Source organism: Scyliorhinus canicula, chromosome 4 (genome assembly GCF_902713615.1).
Source record: "Scyliorhinus canicula chromosome 4, sScyCan1.1, whole genome shotgun sequence".
Lineage (NCBI taxonomy): Eukaryota > Metazoa > Chordata > Chondrichthyes > Carcharhiniformes > Scyliorhinidae > Scyliorhinus > Scyliorhinus canicula.
Window position 1 is genome coordinate 7287869 of NC_052149.1, and position 16306 is coordinate 7304174.

General features: G+C 48.7%; 1 protein-coding gene across 1 annotated transcript in view; it reads right to left on the reverse strand.

Annotated features, from left to right (window-relative positions):
- Window positions 1-15370, reverse strand: part of LOC119964128 (di-N-acetylchitobiase-like) — a 34234-nt gene extending 18864 nt beyond the window's left edge. Inside the window, exons 1-3 of the mRNA XM_038793428.1 lie at window positions 15098-15370; window positions 12137-12275; window positions 3500-3708 (exon numbers count right to left, since the gene is read on the reverse strand). Of these exons, the coding sequence (XP_038649356.1) occupies window positions 3500-3708; window positions 12137-12275; window positions 15098-15247 (498 nt within the window). The 5' untranslated portion in view covers window positions 15248-15370. The remainder of the gene's footprint in view (window positions 1-3499; window positions 3709-12136; window positions 12276-15097) is intronic.
- Window positions 15371-16306: the final 936 nt, after the last annotated feature.

A 16306-nucleotide genomic window follows, 5' to 3' on the forward strand; every position in this document is an offset into this window, starting at 1 on the left:
CTTGCCTTGACTTGAACACAGGTGGTGTCTTGCTCGGATACACCCTCTGGATACAGAGTCCGCAATGCACTGATGCAAATATTCCCCACTACAGCCAATAAGCGGCTCTGCTCTGCTGCCCTGTGCTGGCTGCTTGCCTTCACTTAAACACCCAGGGTTCTTGCTCAGATACACCTTCTGGATACAGTGACCACAATGCACTGATGCAAATTTACCCCGCTACAGCCACTCAGCGGCTCTGCTCTGCTGTCCTCTGCTGGATGTTTGCCTTCAGTTGAACACGTAGGGTGTCTTGCTCAGATACACTTTCTGGATACAATGACCGCAATGCACTGATGCAAATATTGACGCAACAGAAAATCAGCAGCTCCGCTCTGCTGGATGCTTGCCTGCACTTGAACATCGAGGGTGTCTTGCTCAGTTGCACCCTCTGAATACAGTGCCCGCAATGCACTGATGCAAATTTTCCCCGCAACAGCCACTCAGCGGCTCCGCTCTGCTGCCCTCTGCTGGATGTTTGCCTTCGCTTGAACACGGAGGGAGTCTTGCTCAGGTACTCCTTCTGGATACAGTGACCGCAATGGTAGGCGGCCGATAACTAAAGAATCTAGGTTTAAGGTGATTCAGAATGATCCAGCTGTGTCCATACCCATACCAACTAAGGTAGACTTGGGACCAAACTCCATTCTGCCTGATGTGGAATGGTGCCCCCATACGCTATATAACCAATTGTCTCTAATAGAGAGAGAGGGATATCTACAGGCCATAAAGACTGGAACTCTTGTTACAACTAATGTCTAGCTGTCCTGGTAACGAGTATAATAATAATAAGTATTATTATTGACATAAGTAGGCTTACATTAACACTGCAAAGAACAAAGAACAATACAGCACAGGAAGAGGCCCTCTGGCCCTCCAAGCCTGTAGCGGTCAAGATATCACCTTTTGCCAAAACCCTCAGCACTTCCTTGTGCCATTTCCCGCTATACTCATCCTTTCTACATGTTTGTCAAGATGCCTTTGAACGCCGTTCATGTATCTGCGTCCACAACCTCCCCTGAGAACGCATTCCAGACACTCACCACCCTCAGTGTAAAAGTCCTGCCTCATACATCTCCTCTAAACTTTGCCCCACAGAACTTAAACCTATGTCCCCTGGTGACTAACTCCTCCACCCTGGGAAAGGATGCCTGCCCATCCACTCTATCCAAGACCCTCATGATCTTGTAGACCTCTATCAGGTCACTCCTCAACCTCCATCTTTCTAATGAAAACTGTCCGAGTCTATTCAGCCTCTGCATAGCTAACACCCTCCAGACCATGCAACGTGCTGGTAAACCTCCTCTGCACTCTATCCAAAGCCTCCACATCAATGATGTTCGGGCACACTGAGGGAGAATTCAGAATGTCCAAATGACCTAACAAGCATGTCTTTCAGGACTAGAGTCCAGGGCCGGGATTCTCCCACAACCGGCTGGATGGACCGTACTGTCGCCAAAGAGTGGCGTGAACCACTCCGGTGCTGGGCCGCACGGTAGGTGAGGAATCCTCCACACTTCCGGGGGCTAGGCCAGCGCTGGAGTGGTTGACGCCACGACAACCAGCGCTGAAGGGCCTCCGCCGTCCGGCGCGAGTTGGCCCATGCGCGGGAGCGCCAGCGTGTTCTGCCGCATGCGCAGAACCTCTCGTGTGACTCCTGCGCATGTGCAGGGGGTTTCTTCTCCCCGCCGGCCATCGCCCATCGTCCGGTGCGGAGGGAAAGAATTCCCCCACGGCACAGGCCCTGTCAGCAGATCGGTGGACCCCGATCCTGGGCCAGGCCACCGTGGGGCCCCCCTAAGACCGGATACCCCTGCGACCCCCCCGAGAACTCCGCAGGCCGCCCTCAGAGCCAGGTCCCACCGGTATGGAGCATGTCCATTTCACGCCGTCAGGACCGGCCGGAAACGGGCAGTCGCTTGGCCCATCAGGGCCCGGAGAATCGCCGGGAGTGGGGCACTGCCAACGGCCCCCAACAGGCGCGACGTGATCCCCGCCCTGACAAAAAATCGGCGCCGGAGAATTTGGCAGCCGGCGTCGGAGCGGGTTTCTCGCCGCCCACGCTAATTCTCCGACCCGGCGGGGGGTCGGAGAATCCCACCCCAGCTATCCTTCTCTTTATGGTTCACTTGAGGAATTTATTTATTTTCTCCATGACCGGTGGGTACCCCAGGGGCTGGATTGCGTCATCAGTCCTGGTAACATTATTTTAATTTAATGCGTTATTAAAATGTTTGTTGTAGTGGTCCTTCAAAGTACCAGAGGAGGTAAAAGGAGATTTTTTTTAAATGCAGTGAGTTGTTTTGATCTGCCATGTTCTGTGTGAAAGGATGGTTAGAAGCAGATTCAACAATAACTCAATAGGGAATAAATATGTGAACATACATAAAAATTGTAAAGCATTTGAGAAAACAAGGATGGGTTGAAATGGTTATGCTTCTCAAAGAGCGGACACAGACAGGGTGGGCTGCATAGTGCCTTTCTTATACTTGTGTGAAAATTACAGTTTAAGCCAGGCCATCCCAATTGTAACTGAGCTTCAATTCTGAGTGACGAAGGCGATATCACCAGGCCAGCTAAACATCCAGCTTAAGATGATTCAAGCTGGGGCAGCAGGGTAGCATGGTGGTTAGCATAAATGCTTCACAGCTCCAGGGTCCCAGGTTCGATTCCCGGCTGGGTCACTGTCTGTGTGGAGTCTGCATGTCCTCCCCCTGTGTGCGTGGGTTTCCTCCGGGTGCTCCAGTTTCCTCCCACAGTCCAAAGATGTGCGGGTTACGTGGATTGGCCATGCTAAATTGCCCGTAGAGTCCTAATAAAAGTAAGGTTAAGGGGGATGTTGTTGGGTTACGGGTATAGGGTGGATACGTGGGTTTGAGTAGGGTGATCATGGCTCGGCACAACATTGAGGGCTGAAGGGCCTGTTCTGTGCTGTACTGTTCTATGTTCTAAGCTAAAATATCAGATCTGAGCAGCTTTGTAACAAGACGATGCACACTTACAAACAACAAGCAGACGATTTTTCAATTTACATGTCCATAAAACTGTCCATGTTTCGTTATAATCATTTAACCCCCCACCATCTGGCCTGGGCTTGTGAAATCCGACCAACTGTCCTGGCTTGAGACAATTCACACCTCTTTAACCGGTGATTGTCCCTCTCTCCAGTTGCACCGTCTGGACCTGTAAAGACTTAATTACCTGCAAAGACCCGCATTCAAAGTATCATCTTGCATCTTTGTCTGTATATGCTGTGTTTGTGTAACCTACCTCTTCACTCACCTGATGAAGGAGCTACGCTCCGAAAGCTAGTGATTCCAAAGAAATCTGTTGCACGTCAACCTGGTGTTGTAAGGCTTCTTACTGGGCCCACCCCAGTCCAACACCGGCATCTCCACATCATTATTATAAGTGAGAAACTAAATTGCTTCTCCCCGTTTAAATGTCACAGCTCTTTTACCTGAGAACCTGGGATTTCTCGGTGGAAGATTTGTGTGGCTTCCTCGACCAGCTCAGATAATGCACGAGAATATTCTGACCCAGGAGCATCAGTTTCCCATATTCCCATATTGATGCCATCCATAAATTGCCTTCTTGCCAACGATATTTTTTTTTTGATCCAAACTGTTCGCTTATTTCTGTTTAATAAGTTGTGCTGTGGTATAGTTGCTGGTGAAGCAGAAAGAAAGAATAACAAATGTTTATACAGCTTTGTTCGCAGAACAGATAATCTCACAGCATTTTGCCAAACAGTGCTGAGTCGATAGTAGGAAATGAAGATTTAGCTAGACCTTTACAAAGGACAAAGAGCAGGTGGGCAGCATGGTAGCACAGCGGTTCGCACAGTTGCTTCACAACTCCAGGGTCTCATGTTCGATTCCCGGTTCCCACAGTCCAAAGATGTGCAGGCTAGGTGCATTGGCCTTGCTAAATTGTCCTCAGTATCCAAAAAGGTTAGGTGGGGTTATGGGGATATGGTGAAGGAGTGGGTTTGGGTAGGGTGCTTTTTCCAAGGAGAGGTTGAATAAACTATGATTATTTTCACTGGAAAGACGGAGGCTGAGGGGGAGACCTGATAGGGGCCTACAAAATTATGAGAGGCATAAACAGGTGGACAATCAGAGGCTTTTTCTAAGGGTGGAAGTGTCTTCCGGTGCAGACTCAATGGGCTGAATGGCCTCTTTCACACTGTAAATTCTATGATACTAACAAAGAAAAGTACAGCACAGGAACAGGCCAATCAGTCCTCCACGCCTGTGCCGACCATGATGCTCTAACAAAGAAAACCCTTCTGCCCTTACTCGGTCCGTATCCCTCTATTTTCTCCCTATTCATGAACCCAGCCAGATGCCTCTTAAATGTTGCTAATGTGCCGGCTTCCACCACATCCTCTGGCAGCGCATTCCAGGCACCCACCACTCTCTGTGTGAAAAACTTACCCCGCACATCTCCCGTAAACGTTTCCCCCTCTCACCTTGAACTGTGCCGCCTTGTAATTGACACTTCCACCCTTGGAAAAAGCCTCTGATTGTCCACCTGTTTATGCCTCTCATAATTTTGTAGACCCCTATCAGGTCTCCCCTCAGCCTCCGTCTTTCCAGTGAAAACAATCATAGTTTATTCAACCTCTCCTAATTACCAGCACCCTCGAGACCAGGCAACATCCTGGTGAACCTTCTTTGCCCTCTCTGCAAAGCTTCCACGTCCTTCTGATAATGTGGTGACCAGAACTGCACGCAATACTCCAAATGCGGCCTAACCAAGATATTATATCGCTGCAACATTATTTCCCAATTCTTGTACTCAATGCCGCAGCTGATGAATGCAAGCATGCAATATGCTTTCTTAATCACCATGGCCACCTGTGTTGCCACTTTTAGTGGACCTGCACACCCAGATTTCTCTGTATGTTAATGCTCCTAAGGATTCTGCCATTTACAGTATAATGTATACCTAGATTTGGTCCTCCAAAATACATCACCTCACATTTGTCCGGATTAAACACCCTCTACCATTTCTGTGCCCAAGTCTCCAACTATCTATATCCCGTTGTATCCTCTGACAATCTTCGCCACTATCAGAAACTCCGCCAATCTTTATGTCATCCGCAAACTTTCTAATCATACCACCCACATTTTCCTCCAAATCATTTATATATACTACAAACAACAGAGGTCCCAGCACGGATCCCTGCGGAACACCACAAGCTACAGATCTTCATTCAGAAAAAAACACCCTTCCACTGCTACTCTCTGCCTTCTGTAACCAAGCCAGTTCTTTATCCATCAAGCCAGCCCACCCCGAATCCTATGTGATTTTAGTTTTTGTACCAGTCTGCCATATGGGACCTTGTCAAAGGACCTCAGGGCAGCAGGGTAGCATGGTGATTAGCATAAATGCTTCACAGCTCCAGGGTCCCAGGTTCGATTCCCGGCTGGGTCACTGTCTGTGTGGAGTCTGCACGTCCTCCCCCTGTGTGCGTGGGTTTCCTCCGGGTGCTCCGGTTTCCTCCCACAGTCCAAAGATGTGCGGGTTAGGTGGATTGGCCATGCTAAATTGCCCGGAGTGTCCTAATAAAAAAGTAAGGTAGGGGGGGTTGTTGCGTTACGGGTATAGGGTGGATATGTGGGTTTGAGTGGGATGATCATGGCTCGGCACAACATTGAGGGCTGAAGGGCCTGTTCTGTGCTGTACTGTTCTATGTTCTATGTTCTATGTAAACGCCTTACTAAAGTCCATATAAACTGCATCCACAGCCCTTCCTTCATCAATTTTCTTTTCACCTCTTCAAAAAAACTCAATCAAATTGGTGAGACATGACCTTCCCCGTACAAAACCATGCTGTCTGTCACTAACTAGTCTATTTTCCTCCAAATGTGCATATATCCTGTCCCTCAGTATCTTTTCCAAAAGCTATTTACATCGTGCCTTGCACATCCTCAGGATGTCCTTGAATATTTCAGTCGATGAATTACTTTTGGAGTTTAATCATATTGTTTTCAAAGCAGATGTGGCAGCTTAATTGGTCTCCGGTAAGGACCCTCAAATGAAATTCAAGAATTGACTAGTTAACGTTAACTGTATTTTTGGTGGCGTTGGTTGAAGGATGTATGTTTGCCAGAACACCACGAGAAGTCCGTGTTTCTTTCAAATTGTGCCAATGTAATCTGCCATTTCCTCCAGAATTGGCAGCTGGAACCTTTGTTTAATACCTCATGAGAAATGCCAACATCTTGGCAATGCCAAAGGGGCTGGTTTAGCTCACTGGGCTAAATCGCTGGCTTTTAAAGCAGACCAAGCAGGCCAGCAGCATGGTTCGATTCCCGTACCAGCCTCCCCGGACAGGCGCCGGAATGTGGCGACTAGGGGCTTTTCACAGTAACTTCATTGAAGCCTACTCGTGACAATAAGCGATTTTCATTTCATTTTTCATTTTCACTCAGTGCCTCCCCTGTTTTAGCTCCTGGAGAAAACCTAACCTTCTGAGCTAGAAAGGAGAGATGGAGGCACATTCTGGACTTAACTTTTGAGTTCAACAACTTCAGATTGTGAACTCTCTCCACCACCTTTACCCCATTTTTATTTCTGTCAATTTATTTTTATTTTCATTTCTTCCATTGATCCGTTTTTCCCTCACCATTCTTCCCCTCCCCTTCCCCTGCACTCCACTTTGGCCAACTGTTCCGAGTTGCCCTTTACACACTGCTTACCTTTGTTCTGCCATTTACGCACTCTAATCTCTTTATGTGCTACTATCAGCTCCCTTCTTCGCCTTAATCACCCCCATTTACATTCCTTCTGTCCTCGATATCTTCGTCTATCTCCATCTATCGCTGGTCCACCTATCCAGCCCCACCACTCCATCATTTCCCCCCCTAACTACAGAATAAATCTGACCTCATTCCCAGCTCTCTCTAGCTTTAACAAAGAGTCATCCAGACTCGAAACGTTAGCTCCCCTTTCTCTCCACATGTGCTGTCAGACCTACTGAGATTAGCCAGTACTTTCTGTTTTTGTTATAAGAGAGATGGAGTATTTGCATGTCCTGTTATTTATTCAATTACATTTTGTCGAAATAGTCCACATTATTACCAAGGTTTCTCTGTGCCCTCCTGTAACTTTTCTTCAAGTGCCTCAGCCTGGCGCTGAACGGGGTGTCCAGCGATAAGACTTCTTAACACTGAATATCTAGGATGCCACTAGAGTAGTTTTACATAAGTTAGTTTATTAAGAATTGAGATTAATTATAGAAAGTGTACTGGGTAATCATTATTAACCATTAAACCTTTATTTTGGGACATAGTAGTGATAATCATGTGAACTCTGGCTGCAAGCAGTGGCTACAATGTACGATGGGATTTAGGCTAACTAACCTGCCCATGTTTTTGAGACACAGGAGATGTGTGATCAGCAGATTACATAGTAAGCAAGTTTTTATCAGTAGCTCCCAATATCCTCTGCAAGAGAAAAGGAAGCCACTTCTGATATCCTGGCTCTCTGAAACGATCCATGGAGTAAAAAGGATGCAAGTTCTGCCATCCTGTTTTTAGCTGAACGAAGGGTCGGCAGGACGATGGGGAAAACAATTTAAGATTGACGTCAAGCCTTTTGGTAAACAACTGGTAAGAAGATGAGGCTCAATCATGGGTTGATCACAATTTTATTGGATAGGTTTGGACATAACAGCTTCAGGGATTGGATCAAGTCCAACTGTGGTGGACTATTGATTTTTGGAAATTAGATAATTGATGTGTTTATATCAGTGTTTAGTAGATAGATCTTGGCAAGCATCCAGATCTCATCCACGTGTACACAAAACTAAGCTTGGGTTAATAAAGCCATCTTAACCAGGCTATGTGTCTGCTCTGTTTATTAAGCAAAGGCCTAACAATGAGGGACGAACCCCACGTTAAGGCTGGCTTAATACTCAGGCCTTGTAAAATGCCTCTACAGCCTCCAAACACTGAAAATCATTGGATTTTTCTTTACCCCAGAACAGTAAATGGAAAGCTTATAATCAGTTTGTAGAGTTTCCCAGCTTACAACATCGAGCATCATAGCACCATAGAATTTACAGTGCAGAAGGAGGCATTTGGCCCATCAAGTCTGCACCGGCCCTTAGAAAGAGCACCCTACTTAAGCCCACACTACCCCATCCCAGTAACTCAGTAACCCCACCTAACGTTTTTGGATACTAAGGGCAATTTAGCATGGCCAATCCACCTAACCTGCACATCCTTGGAGACACCTCTGGGGCTTAGCCTGCCCAGTCTTTCCTGATGGCTGTAAATTTATTTGTGGGTTTTTTCCAGTGAGCCTACTTCAGTTTTTGTGGTGAGCAGATACAGCTGTGTTCAAAGAACAATGAACAAAGAAATGTACAGCACAGGAACAGGCCCTTCGGCCCTCCAGTCCTGCGCCGACCATGTTGCCCCTCTAAACTAAAATCTTCCACACTTCCGGGGTCCATATCCCTCTATTCCCATCCTATTCATGTATTTGTCAAGCCGCCACTTAGACGTCACTATCGTCCCTGCTTCCACCACCTCCTCTGGTGGCGAGTTCCAGGCACCCACTACCCTCTGTGTAAAAGACTTGCCTCACACATCTCCTCTAAATCTTGCCCCTCGCACCTTAAACCTATGCCCCTTAGTAATTGACCCCACTACCCTGGGAAAAGCCTCTGACGATCCACTCTCTCTATGTCCCTCATAATTTTGTAGACCTCTATCAGGTTGCCTCTCAATCTCCGTTGTTCCAGTGAGAACAAACCGAGTTTATTCAACCGCTCCTCATAGCTAATGCCCTCCATACTAGGCAACATCCTGGTAAATCTCTTCTGCACCCTCTCTAAATCCTCCACATCCTTCTGGTAGTGTGGCGACCAGAATTGAACACTATACTCCAAGTGTGGCCTAACTAAGGTTCTATACAGCTGCAACATGACTTGCCAATTCTTATACTCAATGCCCCGGCCAATGAAGGCAAGCATGCCGTATGCCTTCTTGATTACCTTCTCCACCTGTGTTGCCCCTTTGAGTGACCTGTAGACCTGTACACCTAGATCTCTCTGACTGTCAATACTCTTGAGGGTTCTACCATTCACTGTATATTCCCTACCTGTATTAGACAGGTAGACAATATCGATGCCTGGCCAAATCAAGGCTCTGTACAATAAATGTGTTAATTAAGATGTTAACTCAGCGTTTTTCCTCAGCTGCTGCTTGACCTACTGAGTATTTCTTGTATTTTTACTTTTGCTTTTAGTACAGATTGATAAAGTTTTTAAGTGAAGCCTCAGGTTTTGAATTGTATTCCTCTAAACCCTAGTGTTATGTTTGCATTTCTATAAGCATTTATACAATTTGCATTTGGGCAGCACAGCAGCACAAGTGGATAGCACTGTGGCTTCACAGCGCCAGGGTCTCAGGTTCGATTCCCCGCTGGGTCACTGTCTGTGCGGAGTCTGCACGTTCTCCCTGTGCCTGCGTGGGTTTCCTCCCACAGCCCAAAGACGTGCAGGGTAGGTGGAGTGGCCATGATAAATTGCCCTTAGTGAGCATAAAGGTTAGGAAGGGTTATTGGGTTACGGGGATAAGGTGGAAGTGAGGGCTTAAGTGGGTCGGTGCAGACTCGATGGGCCAAATGGCCTCCTTATGCACTGTATGTTCTATGTTCTATGATAGGCTAAAAAAAAATGATAGAAACGAGCCAACGGATCAGTGGCTGCATGAAAAATTAATTGCAGTAACCTGTGATGAGTAACCTTGAAGACCCCATTGACATCAATAGACACTTGACTATCATTGCATAAGCCTCTCCACAGCCCCTCACAACAAAGAATCTTAGTCCCTGTTTCTCTTCACCTTCCCCATACTACCAGATCCCTTCAACAGTTTACCATCTCTAAAATTCTTTTAAGCGCTCCAAACTCCTTTTGCATAATTATTCCCCCGCCCCACTTGTAGGCTGAATACAAGAGTGTTCAGGAACCCATCAAAGGCCAACACGTCTTGGAGGTGAAAAGTCAAAAAATAATCAATGGTCGATCTCCCGCACCAATATTAAAAGAGATCCCGAGAGTAGTCAGATAAAGCAGGAACTGCTGGATAGACTCAGCAGGCCTGACAGCTCCTGTAGAGAGAGAAACAGAGTTAATATTTTCAAGTCTGCATGACTCTTCTTCAGAGCTGAAGAGGGATAGATTGCAGGATAGGCAGACTGGCTCCTTAATTGGGAGAAAATAATTGGGTACTCTGAATTTATTTTTTAAAGTAAATAAATAAATCATAGTTGGAGAGGAGGTGAGGATGTGGGGCAGAATGGATGCTCGGAGAAATGTCTGAGCAAAAAAAGATTGTCAAAGATGTCATGCACACAAGATGAAGGGGGTGTTAATGGTAACATGAAGGACAGAAGAAGTGCTAATATTGACATAAAGATAAGGGGCGGGATTCTCCCATACCCGGCCGGGGGGGGGGGGGGGGGTCCCAACGGGACAGAGTGGCGTGAACCACTCCGGCATCGGGCCGCCCCAAAGGTGCAGAATCCTCTGCACCTTCAGTGGCTAAGCCCGCCCCCGATTGGTTGGCGCCCTGCCGGCCGGCGGGATAGGGGCTTGGCGCTACGCCAACCAGCGCCGAAGGGCCTCTGCCAGTCGGCACGAGTTGGCGCATGCGCAGGAGAGCCAGCGTGTGCTGGCGTCATCCCGGCGCATGCGCACAGAGAATCGCCTCCGCACCGGGAATGGCGGAAGACCACGGCCTCCGATGCGGAACAATAGAGTGCCCCCACGGCACAGGCCCGCCGGCGGATCGGTGGGCCCCGACCGCGGGCCAGGCCACCGTGGGGGCACCTCCAGGGGCCAAATCCCCTTGCGACCCCCCAGGAACCCTGGAGCCCGCCCGCGCCACCAGGTCCCGCTGGTAAGGGACCTACTCTAATTTACGCCGGCGGCACCGACTACAGACGGGCGGGACTTCGGCCCATCGCGGGCCGGAGAATTTGGGTGACCCCGGTGCCCATTGAGTCACGCCGGACCCCGCCATTCATGAGGCGGGCGACGCGACTCATGCCGGGCCGGTTTTTGGGGGGGGCGGGAAAATTGGGAGGAAGGCAGGGGCCGGATTCACGCCGTCCCCCGCCGAGTCTCCCACCCGGTGGGGGGGGGGTCGGAGAATATCGCCCCTGGTTGCGGAATGTGTTAATAGGAGAGCAAAGGTCGGTGCTCAGTTAAAGCAAATCTGAAAAACAAAGGCCCAGTTCACTGGTCTGTGGAAGAGGGGAGCCAGTGGGGAGGCGGGGGGGTGGGGGGGTCAGACAATCAGCGCTTCAGCGCGGCGCCGGTCGTAGTATGCAGCAACTCTCCAGCACAGGCTGGCGCGCCGATTCTCCAGCCCGGATGGGCCGAGCGGCCGTCAACAAAAAGCCAAGTCCCGCCGGCGCCGCTCTAACATCCTCTGATCCAGCGGGACCGCGGCGTTGAAGTGTCCGGGGGCAGCCTGTTGGAGGGAGGGGGGTGTCCGACCCTGGGGGGGGGGCTCCTTGGTGGCCTGGCCCGCGATCGGGGCCCACCGGTTGGCGGGCCGGCCTCTCTGGCTGGGAGCCTCCTTTCCTCCTGCGCCATTTGGCGTTGTGGCCAGCGTGTGGACCCACGCTGGGTTCACGCCGGGATTGGCAGCTGGAGCGGCATGGGCCACCCCAGCGCCCTACTATCCCCCTGTGGGCTGGAGAACGGGCGCTGATTTCAGAGTAAAACACCCCTGTTTTGAATCCTGCATCGACACTTAGCTGCCCGATGGGAGAATGGCGCCATGGACAAAGGAGTTTATACCAACAAAAGTGTGAAAAACTTGTCAACAGGATGTCAGGCTTTGAAGGCAGGAGTTATCTGTCACTGTGAGACTGTTGATATGTTGTAAATGGAATGTAGAATAATTTGCAACAGTTGTATCAGAGCTGGAGAAACTTCTGGAATGTTTGGGGATAGTGAGTCAGAATATCGAAGTCACAGCTGTGCACAGTCTATCTTCATCTGTGTTTCTCATTAATTAGCTTTGGCGAGAACAGGTTTAGTCCCTGTGATCAAATGAATTACCTTTCAGGACGACTCGAACGTTATTTGCATGAGCATGGCACAGGAGCTCACGGTCATACCTTCCAAAGGCAACTATTGTCGTGACCTTTGACCAGTCATAATATTTCCAATCCGCTCCTCCGCTATCGAAGACAAGGACCTGGTATAAACGTAAAGCAGTCAGCCGAATTAATGACGGATATTAATGACATATTGATTTTCTTTTCCTATCAATCTAATTTTCCGCAGGGTACAGGATCAGGAAGGGATAATGAACACATCTCGTCAGCAGGTTACATTGCGGGAGATCTTGTTTCTTGGGGTTCTTTAGGTGGCATCTTCCAAACTCATGGCCGCAACATCTGGAAGGACATGAGCAGCAGATACCTGGGAACACCACACCACCGCCTGGATGTCCCCCTCCAAGTCACTCACCAACCTGACTGGGAAATATATCACTGCCCCATCCTGGAACTCACGCCCGAACAACACGGCGGGTGTACTTACGCTACATGGACTGCAGCAGTTCAAGAAAGCAGCTCACCGCCAACCTCTCAAGGGAAACTAGGGACGTTCAATAAATGTTGGCCTAGCCGGTGAAGCCCACATCCAATAAAATAAAATTAAATTAAAATATTTGACACACTGAACATTTGGCGCAGGTCACACATGTAGCTGCATATCATCATTGACTCATAGCAGGGCTTCACTTTCGTTCATTCTGCAAGGCCCTTGCCATTGGTCAAAGGCACCATTTGCCTGAGATCACTTGGTTGTTGGCATGCATTAAGCACCCCATGTTCAAAGAAATCACACCCAGGCATCTTCCACTTGTCAAATAAGGGTTTGCCACCTGGAACATCATAACCTTCATGGACAACCTCCAACCGTAACAAGAACATAGAACATACAGTGCAGAAGGAGGAGGCCATTCGGCCCATTGGGTCTCCACCGACCCTATTAAGTCCTCACTTCCACACTATTCCCGTAACCCAATAACCCCTCCTAACCTTTTTGGTCACTAAGGTCAATTTAGCACCTAACCTGCACGTCTTTGGTATGTGGGAGAAAACCCTGAGGAAACACACGTAGACACGGGAAGAATGTGCAGACTCCGCACAGCCAGTGTCAGTCATGATATGCAAACATGCAACCAATGAACACTCAGAATAGGACACAACCAATGGGCAGTCAGGACACTCAGAGGTGGCATCACCACAAGGGGACGTGACATAAACACTATAAAAGGAATGAGGCATTCACACCCTGCCACTTTCCACAGACAGACAGCTAGCAAGTTAGACAGGGTTGATCAGCAGCATCACACCCCAGCACATGGCTTAGAGCAAGCTGGTACAGTTAGACTGAGTTCCTACAGTTAGATTAGCAGAGAGTCAAACTCATTTGAGAACTGTGTTAATAGTTCAATAAACACATTGAACTCATTTCAGAGTCTGGAGCATCCTTCAGTTAAGACTGCATCAAGTAGCAGGCTGTGTTATCCGAAGCAGCAGGACACAACATTGACCCAGCGGGGAATCGAACCTGGGACCCTGGCGCTGTGAAGCCACAGTGCTATCCACTTGTGCTACCGTGCTGCCCTGAGAGAACACATGGAGAGAGTTTGCCTGGAACATGCGGAGACAAAATTGAGGTGTCGGAGTGTGTCCAAACCTCCAAACAGCTAATTTACCGAGTACTTTAAGCACAAGCACATGCGGCAGGGGTTGAGGACGGTGCATTGGATATTTAGCCATCTTCAAACCCAGTGGTGTGGAAACAGGGCAGCCGGGATTTCAAGGGAAGTTCGAGGAGAAGAAACTGAGCAACACGGTAGCATGGTGCTTAGCATAAATGCTTCACAGCTCCAGGGTCCCAGGTTCGATTCCCGGCTGGGTCACTGTCTGTGTGGAGTCTGCACGTCCTCCCCGTGTGTGCGTGGGTTTCCTCCGGGTGCTCCGGTTTCCTCCCACAGTCCAAAGATGTGCGGGTTAGGTGGATTGGCCATGCTAAATTGCCCGTAGTGTACTAAAAAGTAAGGTTAAGGGGGGGGTTGTTGGGTTACGGGTATAGGGTGGATACGTGGGTTTGAGTAGGGTGATCATTGCTCGGCACAACATCGAGGGCCGAAGGGCCTGTTCTGTGCTGTACTGTCCTATGTTCTAACACTATCAACAATTCAAGAGTTACATAGTGATTTGATGTCAATGTTTGTTGAAAGATTCGCTAAGTTGTATTCAGTTTAACCATGAGCAGGATCCCAGTTTACAATGACTGAGGTCAGATCACAATTTTATTCCATGTGATTCCAGGATTTTTAACTGGTGTTGTGGGGAATGAACATTCTGTGACAACTGTAAACTTTAACCTGGTGTCAGTCTGTCAGAGTGAGATCACCCATCATTTACGGTTCTACACATCAGAGAAACACGTTAAAAGAAACATTTTACCGGTGCTGCACTTGTTCAAATATCTGTATATTGTTCAATATTACAGACGTCCTATTTTACACAGGCTGTAACTACACCAAGATTAACACTTTAACATATATTATATATCACACGATTCTCTTTGTATTTGAACGACAGTCTGAGCTGCTCCTTGTGTCTGTGCACTAGCTTCACCTGTCCCCCCCACCCTGACCCACACCCTCAGCCTGGTCCTGATCCTGGGGTTGTGCTCAGGACCCCTCTCCAGCCTGGATGTCCCCGGGAGCCCAGGCTGGAGGGTGATCGGTTAACCCTCTCCCCCAACCGAACCCAGGCCAGTCCCGGGGGGGGGGGAGAAAGAACATCCTAAAGAGGGCAATCTGTCCGAACTTCCACAACAGTGTGGGTGGAAGGAGCTGACCCACATGGGGAAAGACACCAGTTCACAGCCCAATGCTCCATTCCAAGTGTTGCTGCTCAATACACTTCAAAATAACAACTTCAAATCAATGAACTCTCATCCCGAGGGAATTTAATGGTCTGACACACCCACCTCCATTGGGAACTGATGGTCTGCAGGTAGAGAACCGCACAATCTCGGTGTTGAACACGGACAGTTGCTCAGGAAACCAGCCTCAGAGGCCCCGCCGATCCACATCACCAGCACCGCCACAAACTGCGCCAATGCCAAACTCCAGCGCATCCTCTCCGCCGGAGATGAAGATCTATCAGTCACAGCGAGATCCTTTCTTTATACTGAGCCTCATGTGAATGATGATGCCACCTCCTGGGTCTCTCTATCTCTATCTTGCTTTGTGTGATAACAGGGACATGTTGACGCAAGCTTCATGCTGTTAAATGTAACTTTGTAGGGAAGGTTTCCGTTCTTCCTCTCACTCTCTCATCTGAGTTACATTTATCCAGAGATGTTTTTCCTTTCATCATTGCTTCGTGCTTTATATTTATATCTGGCACCCGTGGATCTTTCTCCCCCAACTTAACCTAGGTGTCAGGGTATGGGGAACTTCTATCTAGTACTCCCTATTTCCCCCTAACCTGGGCAACCCTGAATCTGGCCCCAACCCCACCCAGCCCGGGTTCGGCCAATTCCCCTGATCAAACCTCTCTCCTTCCTGCTGCCCTTCGCTAATGGCTGAATTGGGACTGATCAGAGGGAGGCGATTCGGCCCGTCCTGTCTGTCCCGGCACTTCAGATGAAGAATGCACCTGCTGCCACTCCCCCGTCGATCCCGATAATCCTGCTCTTTACATACAAATTGATTTCCCTCTTTCATGTCGGTTGAGATCCTAACCGCCCCCTGAATGAAAAACGTTCTTCTTGTGTCTTCTTTGTCTCCATTGCCCGCATAATAAGGCAGGAAAATGGCTGGAATGGGTTTCAGACAATGCTGGCAGAAGAGGTGGGTTGGGGCAATGTCCGGTGATAATAATAATAATCATCTTTGTTGTCACAAGTAGGCTTACACTGCAATGAAGTTGCTGTGAAAAGCCCCTAGTCACCATATTCCGGCGCCTGTTCAGGTACACAGAGGGAGAACTCAGAATGTCCAAATTACCTAACAGCACCTCTTTCAAAGATGTTGAAATATGGAAGACTTTGGAATCCAGCAGGGGACTCTGGGGGTGGAAGAGGTGATGGGGAAGGATAGGGACTCAGGGATGAGTTTTTAAACAAATTTGTTCTTGGGCCAGCGTTTGTTGCCCATCCATAATTGCTCTTGAATTGAGTGGCGTGTTAGGC